At 38.5% G+C, this 20,234-nt stretch overlaps 1 protein-coding gene across 1 annotated transcript in view; it reads right to left on the reverse strand.

The window, feature by feature from the left end:
• Positions 1 to 20,234, reverse strand: part of TRIM44 (tripartite motif containing 44) — a 144,293-nt gene that overhangs the window by 60,169 nt on the left and 63,890 nt on the right. Inside the window, exon 4 of the mRNA XM_011965507.1 lies at positions 13,897 to 13,916. Coding sequence (XP_011820897.1) covers positions 13,897 to 13,916 — 20 coding nt within the window. The remainder of the gene's footprint in view (positions 1 to 13,896; positions 13,917 to 20,234) is intronic.

Below are 20,234 nucleotides of genomic sequence, written 5' to 3' on the forward strand. Positions count from 1 at the left end.
TTCCCTTGCAAAGGCAATATTAACTTATTAGTTTGTCAAACCTCTGGAAAATCAAGAGTAAGCTCACAGTTTTAAATAGTGATTATCAACCTCTACTGCTCTGTTTGTTTGTTTTGAGACAGAGTTTTGCTTCCTTGCCCAGGCTGGAGTGCACTGGCACGATCTCGGCTCACTGCAACCTTCACCTCCCGGTTGAAGTAATTATGGTGCCTCAGCCTCCTTAGTAGCTGGGATTATAGCTGTGTGCAACTATGCCTGGCTAATTTTTGTATTTTTAGTAGAGACGGAGTTTTGCCATGTTGGTCAGGCTGGTCTGGAATTCCTGGCCTCAAGCAATTCACCCGCCTAGGCCTCTCAAAGTGCTGGGATTACAGGAGTGAGCTGTAGCACCCAGCCTCTACTGCTCTCTTATTCTTATTCTATGTTTTGTGTACCTTCCTACCAGCCAGAAAGACTGAGTAAGTTTTATTTTCTTTAATAGATTTTGAAAGGATTAATGAGTCCTTAAAAATGTGTCTTTAAATTACACATCACTTACCTTCCTTTACCTTTTCTTAAGATTCTATAGCATAAGTTCTTTGAAGGCTGGGACTTTGAATGTTTTCTCTACAGTTATATCCCTAGCACGAAAGACAACGCTAGAATGAAGCAGGTGCTCTAAACTCTGCTGAATGAATGCCATGTTTCTCCTCCAACTGAGACTCACTGTTTCAAAGTAAAATATCTGTTTTTGTCTCTCTCTTTCTCTCTCTCTCTAACACATGCATACACACACCAAGGAATACACGGAAGTCTTGCTGTACATTATGGTATTTTTCCCATGAAAAATACATACATCATGGAAGTTTGGTTCTAACAGATCATTTAGATGAGCTTTGGACAGTCTCTGCATTGTTTAATGTCAACAAGTCTCCTCTTCTTCTGAGCTTTAACCCAGCTGAGCCACAGAACCAAGTTAGGAAAAAATCATGACTCGCATTATTCACCTGATCAGGGCTTGGGACATAGGGCTAATCTTGAGCTATGAGCCTGATAGATCTCAAAAGAAAAGGATATTCTCCAATATTGCTCATTCAGGATATTTTATTTTGCAGTTAACCTTATTTTGCTAGAAAAAATATTTTCCTTTTTATTATAAATTTTTTATATATGCTGAAGTCTTATTTTGTAGACTGGGACCATGATTTCTCTATAGAAAAGTATAGGTTCTATTTTTAAAATACAACCCAATAGGATAAGATTCAGTACATGAACTTACTAGCTCTATGACCTTGGTCAAGGTACTGAACATCTCTGAGTCTATTATGAGAATATTAATAGCATCTTCTTCCTAACTTGTTTTGAGGATTAAATGAGATAGATAATCATCCATGTGAGTGCTGGCTACTTTCATTAACACAGTCTCTGAAGGGTTGATGGACTAATAGCTATGATGACTAAGTACCTAAACAAATTCATCACTTCCTTGAGTCCTCCTTTTATTTTCTAATAAGCCAGTTTCCCCTATTCAACCCAAAGAAGTAGACACCCACAAGTATGCTTTATGGGTCCTATTTTATCACCAAGTATGAATCCTTCCTGCAGAGTTTAGATAGCATTTCTGGGTTGTTTCTGGGTGAGTGGTATAATTTCGGGTAGTCATTCATCTGGCCCCCTGTATTTCTTTTCACAGCCTACGTGACAATCTTCTTTCCTCAGGTGATTCCTTAAAAAGACTTGGTTGGCTAGGGATTCAACCCTTCACTTTAGTGTATCAAAAATTCCTAACCTGAGGGAATGAGTGCTGAAAGCTAGGAGCATGCTGGGCTGGAGCATCTGTGCCTGGCCTTTTCATTTATGCAACTTGCTGGTAATTGCTAAGTTTTCCCTCCTGCAGCAATTATCCCCCCATTTTTCTCCCCACCCCACACCATACCCCCCAGTTAATTATCAGTTCTGGAATTAAACTGCTTGCCTCTCCTGCTGTTGCCATGGTAACAGTTGGCCTGCACCTGCCACTTGGTGAACAGTGGCTCTTTCAGAAGAGGCAATGGCAGTTGCTGGCTTCACAAAAGCCAGTGAGTAAACTAGTGTTTACCTGTCTGGGGAGAGAAGTTTCTGTTCATTCCACCTTAGGCACTTTCCTGGCAAGCCCCACCTCAACTTTCTTCTCAGACAAACTGCTTGTTGACATTCAAAAAGAAAATGAAAAAATGTTCTCATAAAACTACCAAATCCCTGTAGGCAAATAATTCCATCCATCAGCTTTACTTTTTCCTGACCATGAGGTTGGAAGATCTCAATCTTCCATCTTCTGACAAAGGCAGTACAGTATGATAGTTAGAAGCACAGAATTTTAATCCTGATAGATCTGGGTTCTAATCCTCGTTGAGTCACTTTCTAACTGTGTGATCACGGCTTAGTCACTTAACTTCTTATAACATCAATGTCTTCACATACACAAACAAAAATGGGATTAGAATACCTGTCCTCATGGAGTTGTTTCAAAACTTTGAAATTATATATGTAGATCTAGCTCCTAGTTAATGTTCGATACATAGGCAGGTATTATTGCTGGATAACTATTAACCCTGGACAATCCTGAAAGTTAGGGAAAAGTTGGCAGCTTAGTGAGTTTTAACTAGTCCTTGTATGAGAGACAATAATACCTGTACAGGTGGGAGAAAACGGCAGCTGTCCCAAAGTATCCAGACCAAGATGCATCTAGCAGCTAAGAAATGCCTCTTTCTCTGCTTTTGCTGCAACTCTGTCAGCTCCTCCCTCTTTGCACTGTTTTTCTCATGCTCAATTTCTAAATAGAAATGATGAAACCAGAGGGTAAGACATGTACTCACCAAGAAAACAAAATGCCTTTCCATTTTACAACCACATTGCAAACCTACAGGGAACAACTGGTAGTGGTGCTAAGAAGGAATGAGGCATTTTTATAAGAAAATGTTTTTCTTCACGGAACTCCCTGCTTATAGACAAGAAAGTATGTATTTTATGAACCTGCAACCACTCATATTTAGGTCCTGGGTCCAAACAAGTATAGGCACATGAATTTGCCTCATGGTAAAACCTCACCATTTAGGGTACTCCAGTTTTAACTCAGCCTTTGGCTACCTTTCTTAAAGTTCTGAAGCCACCTCCCTGCAGTTCTAATTTTAAGAAAATCTGCACTCATCGACTCTGAACTTCACATCATCTTGGAAAGAAAATAAACAAACAAAAAACTCAACCAGCATGAGCTGCCACCATAAGTTACAGACGCCTGCTGTTTCAGCTTCTGGATAAAGAGGTGACTACAATTCGGTGACAAAAAGCTCCAAAAAAAAAAAAAAAAAAGGAAGGACCCTTGGAAGCTGTTGGGAAAATGGAATCACTGACCTCTTGCCTGCCTCTCACTGGGAAAAAATGTGACAAGATACTCAAGACCAGCAAGTTTCTCCTAAAATGAAAAAGACACCACCAACAACAATTTTGCTGTGGCTGTCCACAGGTGAGGGAGGCATAACCAAGGACATCAAATTTAGTTATTCTTAAAACACAGACTGAAGTTGTGTGACTTCCTAAATTCCACTCTGCTTAGTGCTAGCCCAAAATAGCTATGAAGACAAATAAGGAAGAAGATAATTAGGCTGCAGCTAGATTCCTCAGCATTGGATCTAACTCAGGGACCAATGTGGCATTCCTTCACATCAACTTAATTGTTAGATTACCTTTTAAGGAAAACCTCTAAATCCTTAAATCTATTTGGAAGATGGTGCTTTAATACTGCTTTTCTCCATTAATTTAGAAGGAACTAAATTACAGCAGGTCCTTGAATAGAGTCATTTCATTCAACATTTTTTTTTATAATGTTGATGAGGGGAAAAAGGGAAGTGGGGAGGGGGGCAGATTCCCAGCCCGGGCCACTGTGTGTGGAGTTTGTACTTTCTCCCCATGTCTGCGTGGGTTTTCTCCAGGTACTCTGGTTTGCAATCACATCTCAAAGATGTACACCTTAGGTGAACAGGTGTGTCTAAATTGTCATAGTCTGAGTGAATGTGGGTGTGAGGGCAGCCTGCAAGGAAATGGCATCCTGGCCAGGGCAGGTTTCCACCTTCTGCCCTGAGCTGCTCCAGCCACACATGACTCTGAACTGTAATAATGGGGTAAATAATTACCTTGCTTGTTTTATTAATCTTTCTTAAATCTTTCTTAACTCTTATTTATATCAACTAGTCTATGGTAAAATTGGTTTTGTTACACATCATTTCACTTAAAGCTGCTGTTTCCAAGCACCTATGAACGATGTTAAGTGAGGACTTGCTGTGCTTTCCAAACCTGACTTTAAATTAGAGGAAGATGGGAGGAAATTTTTCCAATCTATCCATCTGACAAAGGCCTAATATCTAGAGTCTACATGGAACTTAAACAAATTTACAAGAAAAAAAACAAACAACCCCATTCAAAAGTGGGCATAAATACGCACTTTTCCAAAGAAGACATACATGCAGCCAACAAACATAAAAAAGCTCAACATCACTGATCATTAAAGTAAAAGCAAATCAAAATTACAATGAGATACCATCTGACGCCAGCCAGAATAACAGATTCTGGCAAGGTGTAGAAAAAAACCTGTTGGTGGGAGTGTAAATTACTTCAACCATTGTGGAAGACAGTGTGGTGATTCCTCAAAGACCTAGAACCAGAAATACCATTTGACCCAGCAATCCCATTATTGGGTATATACCCAAAGGAATATAAATCATTCTATTTTAAAGATACATGCATGCATATATTCATTGCAGCCATCTTCACAATAGTAAAGACATGGAATCAACCCAAATGCCCATCAATGATAGACTGGATAAAGAAAATGTAGTACATATACACCATGGAATACTATGTAGCCACAGAAAGAAATGAGATCATGTCCTTTTCAGGGGCATGGAAGGAGTTGGAAGCTGTTATCCTCAGGAAACTAACATAGGAACAGAAAACCAAACACTGCACATTCTCACTTATAAGTGCTAGCTGAATGATGAGAACACATGGACCCATGGGGGGAACACCACAAACTGGGGCCTGTCAGAGGGTTGGCGGTGGGAGGAAGAAGAGCATCAGGAAGAACAGCTAATGGATGCTGGGCTTAATATCTAAGTGATAGGACCATGTGTGCAGCAAACCGGCATGGCACATGTTTACCTATGTAACAAACCTGCACATCCTGCACACGTACCCCTGAACTTAAACATTGAAGAAATTAAAAAAAAAAAAAATACAGGATGCCCAGTTAAATTTAAATTTCAGATAACAGTGAATGTTTTTAAATATTTAATTTTTAATGTTACTGACAAATAATAATTGTATATATTTATAGGATATAATGTGATCTTTTGATATATGTAAATATTGTGGAACAATTACATTAGTTAAGCTAGTTAATACATTCATGACTTCACATACTTATTTTTTGTGTTAAGAACATTTAAGATATGCTCTTTTAGCAATTCTGAAATATATAATGAATTTTTTTTAGCATGAGCGTCTTCCAAATATTGTGTAGCACATACTCATACTAATTGTTTTGTTGTTTATATAAATTCCAGTTAAAATGGGTGTTCTGTATTTTATCTGGCTATTCTAATTGGGAAATGAGCAGAAGGCCCTAAGAAGGCAAAACAGTTGTCACAAATCCCTGATATACAGGTACTCTGAGATAATCCATTGAGCAAACAACTCCAACCTGTTTTGTCATCTGGTTTAGTGTCCACCAGGGCAAATATGTACAGTTGTGCATAGGGTGCTTACAATGTAATTATTTATTGGGGACACCATTCATAATGTTGACATCAAGTTTTACTTATTTTTAACCATTATCTGGCATATGACAGTATTTCACTGTAACAAAGTCAGCACATTATGACAATTTTTTGGCAGATGGAATTAGACATCTTGAGGAAGCGGCACCTTTTTCTAGTTCACGCCAAGGTATCATGGACAGTGGTAACCCTCTATCCATGGCAGATTAGCATAAAATGTGCTACAGTGTTTTTCAAACCATGGATTCTAACCCACTGATGAGATGGGAAATCATTTTAGTGGGTCACGAACATTAGTGATGATGACAATGGTGGAACAGAATATCAGTCTTTTATGTAATAAACGTGGTGTTGTTGGAAAGAAAAGAAAAGAAAGAATAAATTAGAGGAAGGCAGAAGCTATCAAAACAGACACAAATCAAATAGACAATTCCCTTCTACAACTACTTTACCTCGGTTGCTTAGTTTTCCATCTAAAAGAACAAAGCCCAAAAGGGGAATACTTTAAATGCTTCTAAACATATTTGTCCTTTAAGTATAATAAGATGTGAGATTTTTATGGGGAAACAAAAATGTAAAGAAAGCAATTTACCCATAACAAATCATGAGATGTTACTAGAGGAAGAAACCTGCAAGATTCAGAAGTCTGTCCATTTCTTCTATAAGGGGGCAATGCTGTAATTAAGAGATAAAGTGTAACAGAAAACAGTAACAACTTTTGGTGCCTCAGCATGGTACACCTCACCCTTTACAAGCTGGACTCAATCCACCTTCTAGTCTCGTCTCCTGCCCCGGGCCAGTCATGCAGTTATTCACCACTCCCCACACAGCACATGTGTTTTCACTCCTTGAGCCTTTATACTTACCTCTTTGCTTAGACTGCTTTCCTGTTTTTTCCATCTGAAGAAGCCTAGACCTATCCATTTGTCAAGGTCCAGAAGAAACACTACATTTTCTGATTCTTTATCCTGAGTTAGTTGGAACTTACTCTACAACCAGCATGTTTTCAGAGAATCATTATACTGCAGTAGTTAAGAGCTTGCAGTCTGGATGGAGTCAGACTACTTGAGTTTGAATGCTGGCTCTACCACTTTTTAGCTGTGTGACCTCATGAGTATATAACTTCTCTGCGACTCAGTTTTTTCATTCAAATGAGAAATAAAAATAATATATTAACCATTTATTAGGACTGTTGTGAGAAGTAGATAATATATGTAAATGTTTAAAATACTTCCTCACATATAGTTGGCACTCAATGCTTTATAATTTATCATAATAATTATTATACTGCACTTAAATATAAAATTTAAATTGTTGGCTAGATGTGGTGGCTCATTCCTATATTCGCAGCACTTTGGGAGGCCGAAGCAGGAGGATCACTTGACCCCAGTAGTTCAAAACCAGCCTGGGGAACAAAGTGAGGCCTCATCTCTACAAAAAATAAAAAATTTAGCCAGGCATGGTGGCATGAACCTATTCTCCCAGCTACTCGCTGATGGGGGTGGGAGGCTGAGTTGGGAGGATCACTTAAACCAGGGAGGTTGAGGCTGCAGTGAGCTGTGATTGTACTATTACACTCTAGCCTAGGCGACAGAGCAAGTCCCTGTTTCAATAAATAAATAAATAAACAAATAAATAAAATTAAAATGGTTTATTTAGCTCTCTTTCAAACTAGATTTTGAGATCTTTAAATGCAGGAACAAAGTCTTAGTCATCTTCATATCCCTGAGGCCTAGCAGAGGTCCTGGCATTAGGCGCTCTAAGATGTCTGTTGAAAGAAATAATTCCTCTGCAATCTTTCTTGTTTGAGAGGTTAGGGAATAGAGCTCCTAGTGGGAAATGTTATCCTGATTAAGTTCTGAGGCCAAATATATAAATAAGGTTAGCCTGCCAAGCATCATACCTACTGTACTAGATGGCAAACAAGTTGATTAGAGTTAAACAATAGCATGCAAAATGACATCAATGCCCCTTCCTCTTGGAACCTTTTTTCTTAGCATTATGAAGTAGGTAGATGTATGTTAAAAACATAGGCTGCTTCTAGTCAACATTTCCAGTTGGAGGCAGATGCAATAAGCTAGAAGCACTTCAGCTGAATCTTCCAGCTGTGAATGGAATCTCTGGTTAATATACTAACATGCACAAAATAAAGTTGTGACTCTTACAGGCAAATTTCTGAATCAATTATTTTAGCAAGGAGGTATGCTTTGGGTATAGACAGGCAGCATAATGCATAGTGTGGCTTCAACTTTCACCTGACTTAAGTAAGGGATAAACAATCCTTATCAACACGGAAAAATAAGGTCAGCTCAGGTTCCATAACAGGCAAATGTGACAATTAAGAGACTCTGTATGCTGAAGGCCAGCTTAAAATATTGGCACCCCACTCTGCATAATAAGCAGCCCTGATAGTTCCATTCCATGTCACAAGTATCACAGCCATTTTCTTCAGCTTTCAGACAGACTTCCTGCAATGAAGACAACGCAACAACCAAACTACAAATTTGCAATCAGAAGACAAAAGAAACTAAGCGTATCACTAACTTAGTCTTCTTTTATCTCTCCAACCTAAACAGAAAGAGAAATGCCATATCTAAGAACATATGGTTATTCATTTAGAGGGGCAAAAAGAGTACCCAGAATACAGACCCAAGATAATTTTTAAGAAACAAAATTGAGAAAAAAAAAAATCCACCAAATTATAGAATCTGTAAGCAGGTTGTTTCCACTCCATATTTGATAAAAGACTTGTATTCCTTCTCACAAGGATGGCCCCAAAACTAGGTGGAGGAAAGAGTGGAGAGGGGTGAGGATAGTATTTACAGAAAACTAAAAATAGAGTACAAGGAGGTTAAATGACTTGCCCAAGGTCACACAGTCATAGACAGAAACAAAAATAGAAGCTAAGTCTGCTGACTCTCCTTTGGCTCCTACTCCTTCAGAATATGCTTCCTGTTTGATCACAGAATCAGTATGGGTCAGATTCACACTGATCTCAGCAGGAGCTTTTTGCCTGAATAACAGCCAGCTTTGAAGATGAAAAATTCTACAGAAGTTCCAAGTGTGGCTGTTACTATTAAAAAGCCATTTTCCTCTTAGGTTAAAAAAAATTACAGAAAACCTCAATAGCAAATCAAAATCTAATCCTGATCTTCCTCCTTCTCCTCTAAGCACAAGAGTTTAAAGGTCTTTTCCCTCTCTGACTTCCTCCCACTACACAATAGCTTTTACGCCAACAGATCCCATTGCCACCCCCTCTCCTAGGATATATATTACTTCTCAGCAGGCTCCAGCAGGAGTAGAGAAGGAGTCAATCTGTGAGGGAGTGAACACAAAATCTCTCATAATAGCACAAAGACAGAAAATTGCTGCGAAAAGTGTAAATTGCTTTTCTGCTTAGGGGAAAAAAAAAATCACTCTGGTCTTTAAAGGCACTCTTTTTTTTTTTTTTTTTCAGACGGAGTTTCGCTCTGTCGCCAGGCTGGATTGCAGTGGCACGATCTCGGCTCACTGCAACCTCTGACTCCCTGGCTCAAGTGAGTCTCCTGCCTCAGCCTCCCAAGTAGCTGGGATTACAGGCACACGCCACCATGCCCAGCTAATTTTTGTATTTTTCATAGAGACAGGGTTTTACCATGTTGGCCAGGATGGTCTCGATCTCCTGACCTCGTGATCCGCCCACTTCAGTCTCCCAAAGTCAGACACTCTTTTAAACGATGACTCCACAACAGTTAATACACATGTTCTATATATTAAGACTTTTGTTTCTCCATGTCCTCCAAGAATTCTTGACAGCTATATGACTGCGTATCATGGATCTGAGGAGTAACATACCAGTTTGAGAGGCAACAGGCAGCTATCCTGTGGAGTCAAAGGCAGGCTTAGTTCGCTGCTCCCCAGGGAGCACCCCTTTTTCTAACCCTCAGAGGATACTGTGTGAGAATGAGACAAAGACATTACCTTTATAATGACAGAGGCTGAGAGGGGAAGCAACCTGCAGAAAACAGGGGCCACAGCAATTCAATGTCAAAGCAACGGAAGAACTCCCAGGTTAGAGGAACGAGACCAAAGTGATATTCTGAGGACTGTGTGTGAATCCTCTTGGCTTTTGTATAGGGTCACAGAGAGAAGCATGCTGCCATTTTGAAGACAGTCCAAATGGTGGCTGAGAGCACCTGGTGGTTAAGCTCTGAAGCCAGACTAGATTCAAGTCATAGTTCTGCCACTTACTAGCCATGTGATGATCTAAGGCAAATTAATCTCTCAAAGCATTAATTTCTTCATTTGACAAGTGGGCTAATAACTACATCATGAGGTTTGCATGCAGATTGAATTAGAATATATATAAAGCACTTTGGACATAATGAACTGTCAATAAATGTAGCTACGATTATGATTGTGGTAAATTAGCAGAATAACTGCACAATGAAATTCAGGGCAAGGAACAGACATGACTAAAAGCACAACATTTGGTCCCCTCATATCAAACAGCTTGGGAAATCAAAACAGAAAAAGGAAAAAAGGCAAGACACTCCAGCTAGCAGAAAGGCAGGAAGATCCATTATAGACAAATATGTTTCCATAGGACAGGAATTTCTTTTTTCCTTCTACCATGGAGACTAGTTAGAATCTAATTCTCTCTGGACTTCATGTAGACAGTGGAGAAGTGGCTGTGTGAAAAGAACACTAGCAAAGGAGACACAGGCTTAATGATCCAAGCAGAACTGGAACTCAGTGTCTCTGGCTTCATTTCTCATCCATCCCTTGTGTAGGGACTCCCACACTTCCTTTCTGCCTTCCTTATACATCAAATTCTCATTTAGTACTGTCAGCAATATAGAAGGTTTTGGAACAAAACTATATTTGGCTTGTTGAAATGGTAAAGTATATATCATAAATGAGAAAAATTCAGATCAAAGGCAATTTGCCCTGAAGGGTTAATCAGAATAAATTGAGCCAAATGGTAGCTCAATACAAATAAAGTGAATTGAACCAACAAATAGGAATTTAAAGGTTAAAAAAGAAAATTTGACGACTCCTCCTTCTTTCTGACAAATCAGAACATGCACTTCAAGTACTTATTATACCAAAAAGTGTCTGTCAAGTCCTAGTCCAGTGAACTCCTTGCTGAGACCTCCATAGCAGCCTGGCTCGAAGGAGATGGCCTGACATCTTGGTTGCAAGTAAAGAAACTCTATGCCTTTCCATTATCTTGTCAAAATGATACAAAGGTATCCGCAATTAAACTCTAAAGCCAGAATCTCACACTGAACAGTATATTTAAAGGGAGTTAATATCTTCATACGGTCCCTGTATTCTTCTAATCAATGTGCCTCTGGCATGTGACTATAAAGATGAGTGTGTTCATCCTAATCCAGCTCTCCCAAGACACAAATGCCACTGCTATCCTGTGGAGCCTGCACATTACCTCTGCCAAGGTATTTTCCTTATCATGGTCTTGTTTGAACACTTTTTCTGGGAAAGTAAGTCTAGGGCTCTGACTGGACTGGATTTTAAGGAGTTAGAGCTAATCTTGAGAGAAAAGGTGGAGGGCCAAGGAGATAGGTTAAAGTGCATCTAAACCAAAGGTCTGTGCAAAATGATAAAAACCTAACCAATAACTAGAAGATATTGATTTAGGCTCCCATCATTGATAACCTAGTCTAACTAGTCTCCCAGGCTCTTTTCTTATTTTTCAATTTTTTGGTTTTTTGAGTCTGGCTCTTGTTGCCCAGGCTGGAATGCAATGGCACGATCCTGGCTCACTGCAACCTCTGCCTCCCAGGTTCAGGCAATTCTCCTGCCTTAGCCTCCCGAGTAGCTGGGATTACAGGTGTGCACCACCATGCCTGGCTAATTTTTGTATTTTTGGTAAAGATAGGGTTTCACCATGTTGGTCAGGCTGGTCTCAAATTCCTGACCTCAGGTGATCCACCTGTCACGGCCTCCTAAAGTCCTGGGACTACAGGCATGAGCCACTGTGCCCGGCCTCAATTTTTAACATTTATTTTTTATTTACGTATTTTTAGAGACAGAGTCTCATAATGTTGCCCAGGCTGCTCTTGAACTCTTGGGTTCAAGCAATCTTCCCACCTCAGCCTTCTGAGTAGCTGGAATTATAGATGTGCGTCACTGTGCCTGGAAGTCTCCCAGGATCTTGGTCCACCTCCAATTCATTTTCCATTCCGTAGGTAGGAGACACTTCTAAAATGCAAATCTGTTCATTAATTCCTGTTTAAAATTCTTTAACAGCTTCCCATTGCCTTCAGTATAGTGCTCAAATGCCTTAAGAAGGTCTACAAGGCCCTAAATGATCTGGGCTCTGTTGTCTTTCTTCCACTCCTCTCTTGTCTGGAACTGGCACACAATTTGTTTACCTAGAACAACCAACCCCTGCTCCAACCTTTCAGATCTCTGTTTATATATACCCTTTTCTGGTAAGCCTCCCCTTATCCTCCAAGACTAACTTAGGAGCCCTTCCTAAAATAGCCTAAACTTATCAGAACACATTCCCTACTGTATAATTGCCCAGTTACATGTTCGCCTCTTCCACTACACTTAGGATCTACGAGAGTAGGAACTATGCCTGCTTTAGTCACCATGATATATTCAGGATGTAGCACAGTGCCAGACACACAGTAGGTCACGAATACACGTTAAATGAGCAAAAGGAAGGGAGTGAAGAGTGAGGAAGGAAGGAAAAGTACCACAACACAGAAGAGCCTGTTCCTGAGAATGGTTGAAAGATGGAGTCTGAAGTGGTTCCCTGAAACCCTGTAGGTTTAAAGCAAGGTGCCTATGTCTTTTAAAGTTAGGTGCCTGTGGCTTTAGCCATAGCAGACAAGGAGACAGACAAGATCTTGTTGTTCCAGAGCAGATGTTAAAAACTATAATTTCCAAGGGAAGAACACATCAAGAGATGCAGATGTGGGACAACATTTGGTGCTAAGAAAGAGGCTCAGGATATGGGGAGGGAAAACAAGAAAAGAGAGGAAACTGTTTTTGTTGGTTTGTAAAAAGCAAACACACAAACAAACAAAATAACAAAGAAGGGTCAAATCCTGATTCCAGTAAGGTAACCTTTGACAATTCATTTAGCTTCTTTTAATGAGGGACTTGATAGTGATTTTCAAACTGAGTTCTGAGGAACCCTAGGTCTCTGCAGAAGCTCCTCAGGGTATATTGTGATGAAGAGAGAAGGTTCAATGAATACTGCCCCAACTTTAACTAGAAAAAAATTGTTTTTCACACATTGAGGTTCTGCTTAAAGTCCATTTGAAAAAAGGGTGCTTCTGCTAAAAATACAGTTTGAATAGCAGTGGCCTGGATGACCATTCTGATACTTCCCAGCCTTAACAACCCTTGATTCTATGTGACAGATGGGACCCGTGTGGACATTGCATTTTACTTTGTACAAATATGCCTCAAATGTGTTGATGACACAGTTGTAGCTTTTCCTGGAGTCTGTTTTCACTGCTTAAGGAGAATGACAGGAAGGGTAAGTAAACCACAGTCCATGTTCACTGCAAGGCTGAGACAATAATAAAATGCACTGTATTCAACTGTGGCAATACAGAAGCACAAAGAACATTTTTTTCCTAAACAAAGTTTTGTATACCTGTACCCTAGGATTCATCATATAGGTGTCTTGGGTCAGACACAAAGATATTATAGGTCAGAAATAAAGAATACTAGATCTACAGGCCATTAAAAAAATCAATCCAATTCCAATCAAGAACAATACAAAAATTTATCTAGTCAGTCCACCTGATACCATTACCATTACCATAATGATACTACATTACCATTTAAATGTAGTGCCTATTCTTCTTAACAAGGTATTCTGAATGTACAAAAGAATACAGCAAAGTTACTGTCATTATATACCTTAAAGTCTACCTTTATCTGAAAGTTACAGGCAGGAAATGACACAGATGAGAGGAAGATGGGAGTCTTACAAAACAAGATCTTCAAATCCTAGGCTTAAGATAGAGATCCCTTTTCTGTGCTATTTCTTGGCTGTCCATATTTCATGGAGCACTAAAGGCCACAAATGTCACTCTACTTCAATTATGAGAAAAGACAAGCAACAATAATGTGATCTTACCTGGGTCCTTCCTCATCGCCCTGAAAGACAAACAGAAAGAAACAGTATTAGAAATCACTGTTGTTACAGAGAGAGTCAGATTTCCTTCTTTTCCCTCCCCTCTCCCAACCTGAACGCATGTACTATACATTTATTGTAACAGAGACAAACCAACAGACATCTAAAGTATAAGACAAGAGCTAATATAATCCTATGTTCAAACTGCCCAGTGGAGATGAACTGATAATTTGCCCTGACAAGCAGAGCAGAGAAGTGAATGCACAGACCTAGGAGGCCTAAATAATAGCCTTGCCTTTTTATTTGTATGGCTGGCAGTATTTAGTTCTTAGCAAAGTGAGAAACCCAAAATAGAGGCAGGTCTTAGGCAAAAGCTAGCCAGTTCCAAAAGCATCAAGCTGTTTCCTTCAAAGACTCATTTCTGCCTTGTTCTAGCATTTTTCATCAAACATGAACACTGCAATTCTAATGTAAAGAACACTGTGGTATAAAGGGCATTGAACTGGGACTCAGGAAACTGGGATTCTAGTCCAAGCTCTGTTACTTATTAGTTATGTGTCCTTGGGCAAACATTAATTAATCTGGACTTTGGTCTTCTCCTCTGTAAGTAGTTAGTTCTGGCATTTGATGATCCATATCATTCTTCCACCAAACAATGGCTCTTCTCTTTTTCTTGTCCACTTCTCAAAAACAATGTGTGAACATTATTTTTCCAGGTATGGCATTCTCTCAACCTAACTTTATCAGAAGTGATCACAGCAGATTCCTTTGAGCTTCCTTCTGTGATCAAATGAGATTTTTCAAATAACTCTCAAGCCTTTCCCAAGGGACCTCACTCATCCTTTTAGTGTCAGCATATCTTTTATATCCTTCTTTTTAGCCATTGAGGGGTAGTCTTAATAGAGAATGTACATTCTGGTTGTACTCCTTGGAGAACGAATGAATGAATGAATAAATGGTTCCTACTGGTATAAGGCAGAATGAGCTCTCAAGTCAGATGTTCTGGGTTCAAGTCTTAACCCTGTCACTTTACTGCTGTATTAGCCTACTCTTGTTATTTTGCCTTTCTTAACTTCAATTTCCTAATTTGTAAAATGAGGTAATAACTGTGTCTGTATCATAGGATAAGTATGAGGATTAAATGTAATAATGATTATAATCATCAAACACAGTGTCTGTGACACAGGATGTATTTAATAAAGGCTATTTATCAGTATCAGTAACAATTCAGTAAGATTCATTAAGAAGCTACTATGTATATGCTAACTAAGGAAAAACAATCACCCATAATGCTCTAACCTTCTAGGATTTTCAAATCAGGAGTACGAGAAACAGGCAGAAAGAAAATGAACTATTAGTAAATGTGTTATGAACAATACCAAAGACATACACAGAATAATATGAGAATCAACAGGGAAGTTATGAACACCGCCTCTGCTGGAGAAGGTGGGAAAAGCTTCACATGCAGAAGGTAACATTGATATTGCCACTTTGAGGGATAAATAGTATTTTCCCAGGATGACAACAGAGAAAAGTGGGAAGGACACTGAACTAGCAAGAGCAAAGGCAAGTTTCTAAAAATGTCTTGTTCAAGGAACCTTGAGTTCTGTGAAACTGGAGAATGGGGATGTGCACGTGTGTATTTTGGGCAGGGTGCTGGGAGTGGTATAAGGTTGGAACTGAGGGCAATGTGGGGTTGAGCGTGACTGAGGTAAAGGGAGACTGCCAGGGTGAAAGCCTGTAAAGCACAGCTGCAGCCAGAAAGGTGATTTAAATCAGACTAGCCATTTGAGGTCGAACAAGAAGGGCATTTTTGGCAGACTGTTAAGCATCTGCAATAGTGGGAAGGGCGTTAATCATCCACACTCCAACTAGAGGGAAGTAGGGCGAGTGGTAGAGGGAGGGTATAGGGATGGTAGATAATTTCTTCGCATTTTTATCATCTGGTATGTCTCATGGGAACTATAATATATCCATTAAAAAGTTATATAATTTAAATTTAATATGAGTTACATAACTATGAATGACACAATTAAATCCCAACACAAATTTTTCTATGATTTTTGGATGTTTAACCCTAATTGTCTAAGAGAACTTTATGGAAAAAATATCTAAACTTTCTCCCACAATTTAGAGCAAGTCCTCCTCACGATCACATACTTTGGTGTAATGATTAAGAGGCAGGGTTTCCCAGTTATAATATAAAAACATGGTCTCAAATTCTGGTTCATGAATCCCAACAGTGCAGCTTTTGGCAATCTACTTCTCCAAGGTTCAGTTTCTCCATCTGCACATAAAGATCCTAGTTCTTACCTCAAAGGGTCACCATATGGATTAAAATAAATGAGAAAATCTGTGTAAAAACTAAGCAAGTGTCTAGTACCTTGTAATCATTCAACAAATGGCAGCCATTATTTTTACTTTCCCTGAATTGTTAATTAGTAACATTTCTAGGGGAGAGTAGGGAAGGACAGAAAAGATGGGACACAAAGTTTTGCTATATGTTCATCCAATTCTACTGCTTATAGATGTATGCTTCTTTTCAGAAACAATGGTCACTGTTACAAAGCAAGAATATACACACACATATGAATTATAAGGCCGTTTTGAATAGGCTGGCACAGAGAGAATTGCTAATCTTGCTAGTAAAAGATGTGCATGTGATGTTCCTGCTACCTGAAATGTACATCCCTATTCTAAAAACCTAGCTAATTCCTATCTATCCTTTAAGATCAAGCCTTACTCAGAAACTTCTTCACTAACATCTTGAATAAGTTAATCCTCCTTTCCCCCACATCTGTAGGGTTCACCACTCTACACTAGTACTTAGAGAAGAAAACTGACAATGACACATCAAACAGTGCCTCCCTCTTTGGATTTCAACTCCTTGAGAATAGAAGCTTGTATTTTGCTCATTTCTGTATTCACTGCACCGAACACAGCACAAGGCTCATAGTAAATAATTACTCAAGATATGGGTAAGGTTTAAGATTAATTTCTTCTCCTATTATGAGCAAATTCTGGTTTCAGAGAATATCAGAAGTGACAGTCTATTAAATACCAACTTCCATTTAAATGACTTGTTAGATTAAGCACTGCTCTCAAATCCCTAATTAAGATATCACAAATGCTCTTGATTGGGCAGACTGCACTCTTGTGCAACCTCCCATTTCTACCTCTACCAATGGAAATGTTGTTCACCAAGAATCAAACAAGGCTGTTTATATGAACTTGTAATGATGTCACATTTAATTAAATAACAAAAAGTGAATGCAAGAGAGATAACTTGCTCACATAAAAACTAAGTTGAATGCATCCACAGTACTGATAAAGATGAATTACTTAAAAATTGTTGTCAATTTTGGTGTAGGTGAAACACAAGCAAAATACTAGAAACAATAAGTTACAAGAACTAAGATTCTGCATTCAGCTTGCTTTGAATGGTATCACCCTCACTACAGAGTCTGAAATTGGACCTTATAAATGGTGCAAAATGGGTGTGGTTTACGCCAGAAACATGACATTTAACTCTAATTAGTAAACCCATATTTTCAAAGGCCTTGCCTTGGAATAAAAAAAATTACGAATATATGTTTCAAGTTTAAAATAAATAGTTATCATATGCATGTATCATTTTTAATGGTTTATCCATCTGAACATACTTTTCCCAATATTAGCTTATTGCAACTCACTACTCTCCTTACCAAACTGGACGAAAGACAAAAATGCTCACATGACATATAAATAAAGACACACCATTTTTTAATACTTAGCTTTAGTGAAGAGTTTTATAAAATGATGTAAGTAAATTCCACAAAGAGTGAGAAAAAAAATAAAGAAGAGACTACTTCTCAGTTTGTTTTATGAGGCCAACATAACCCTAATACCCAAACCTGACAATGGCATTATAAAAATATACAGACCAATATCCCTTATGAACAAAGACACAAAACTCCTGAACAAAACATAAGCAAACTGAATCCAGATTATACATCATGGCCAAATGGGAGTTTATCTCAGAAATGCAAGGTTGGTTAATATTGTAAAATTAACCAACATGATTAACCATTACAATAGAATAGTGAAAAAAAATGCATATGATCATTTCAAGAGATACAGAAGACATATCTCACAAAAGTCAACATCAGTTTGTATAAAAGCCCTCAGAACATTAGTAATAGAAAGGCACTTCCTCAATCTGATAAAAGGCATCTACAAAAAACATCATACTTAATAGTAACATACTGAATCCCTTCCTTCTAAGGTTACGAACAAGGCAAGGATGTCCACTTTTACCACTTATGTTAGACATTGCACTGGAGGTTGTAGCCATGGCAATAAGACAAGACGAAGAAATAAAAAGCATAAAGATTAGAAACAAAGAAGTAAAACTGTCTCTATTTGTAGATGACATAATTGCTGATACAGAAAATCCTAAAGAATCTATAAAGCCACTATTATAACTAATAGGTGAATCTGACAAGGTTACAAGATACAAGGTTAATATATAAAAACCAATTTTTTATATACTAACATAAGCTGAAAAATAAAATTTAAAAACAATTCTATTTTCAATAGTATTGAAAATATTAAATAACTAGGAATAAATTTAATAAAAGCCATTAATACCTTTAAATGAAAACCATGAACCATTTCTGAGAACATGTAAAAACTGACTTATAAATGGAGACATATGTTTATTCATACTCCTGTTCTGCAGAGCTAATGTGTCATTTCTCTTTAGCTACTCTGCTTTCAAGATTTTTTTTCTTTGCCGTTAGTTTTCAGAAGTTTGACTCTGATGTGTCTGGGTATGAATTTCTTAGTTTATCTTGCTTTGGTTCACTCTGCTTCTTAAATCTGTAGGCTTATGTCTTTCAGCCAAATTTTAGACATTTTAAGATACTATTACTTCAAACTATTTTTTCAGCTCCACATTCCTTTTTCCCCCCTTGACACTGGTGTCATGTATCTTTCATTATTGTCCTATAAGTCCCTGAAGCTCAGTTCGATTATTTTTCCATGTTTGTTGTTGTTGTTTAGATTTGATCAGTATCAATCTATCTTCAAATTCACCAGATCTTTCCTTCAATTTGCCATTGAGCCCATCCAGTGAATTTCTGGTGTCAGTTACTATATTTTTCAGTTCCAAAATTTTAATTTGGTACTTTTTAATATTTTTATTTCTTTATTGAGGTTTTCATTTATTTCCAGAGTGCTTGTAATTGCTCACTGAAACATTCTTACAATAGCAGGTTTAAAATCTTTGTCTGATAATTCCAACATCTATGCCATCTTAGAGTTGGCATACATCAATTCTGTTTTCTCCTTAGAATTGGGATTTTCATTTTATTTTATTTTTTAAGACAGGATCTTGCACTGTCACCCATACTGGAGTACAGTGGTGTAAACACAGATGGCTGCAGCCTCGACCTCCTGGGTTCAAACGATCCTCTTGCCTCGGCCTTACAGAATTGAGATTTTTATTGGTTCTTTGGTCTGTATCCTGGACACGATGAGTTGTATTATAAAAATCTAGTTCCTATTTAAATCTTCTATTTTAGCAGTCAACCTGTTTAGATTCAGAATGCATGTCCTGGATCCTTTCTGTGAACTATGGTTCACATGTCACCTTAAGTTTATAAAGCCTCTACAGTGCTATTCTTGTCTGTCCCACTCAGATGATAGGACTCCATTCTACATTCTTCGCAGAGCTAGTTGGGGAGGAGGAGGGAAACCAAATCATTACTACAGGGCAGGAGTGAAAGATAGAATTCCAGTAACTGATTCAGCAGGGGAAGTGCATAGTCTAGTTAATGCAGGGGTGAGAGGGAGGAGTTAGAGCTCTATCTACAGTCTCCAAAACAAAGAGGTACTACTTCCCCTGTACCATTACTGCAGGGTAGGTTGGAAGTCAGAGTTCTACCCACAGATGCATGGGAGATGGGTACCACTGATTACTGAGAGGAGCAGGGCCAAAGGTAGAAGCAAAAGTTTCACCCACAGGTTCCATAGAGAAAGATACCTCATTAACAGAGGGCATATATAAAATGAGTTAGTTTCACTCACTGGCTCCACTGCTGCAGTGCCAATTGGGGTTGAGGAGCAGTGCCACTTTTTTCATGATGTTTGCCTCCCGAAGCAAGCCTTTCTTGGTTTTTTTCTTTCTTTTCCTTTTTTTTTTTTTTTTTTTTTTGTCGGTGTATATTCGTGTTTGCAGTTTGTAGGACACCTGGCGCACAAACTCAGGAAGTAAAGAAAACCCCAGAGAATTCACTGCCTTGTATTCCCTCAAATCCCAAGGTCCCTGATCAGTATGCCATCTTTTCTCCACCTGCAAG

This window comes from Mandrillus leucophaeus, unplaced genomic scaffold (assembly GCF_000951045.1).
Source record: "Mandrillus leucophaeus isolate KB7577 unplaced genomic scaffold, Mleu.le_1.0 Scaffold73, whole genome shotgun sequence".
Taxonomy (NCBI): Eukaryota; Metazoa; Chordata; class Mammalia; order Primates; family Cercopithecidae; genus Mandrillus; species Mandrillus leucophaeus.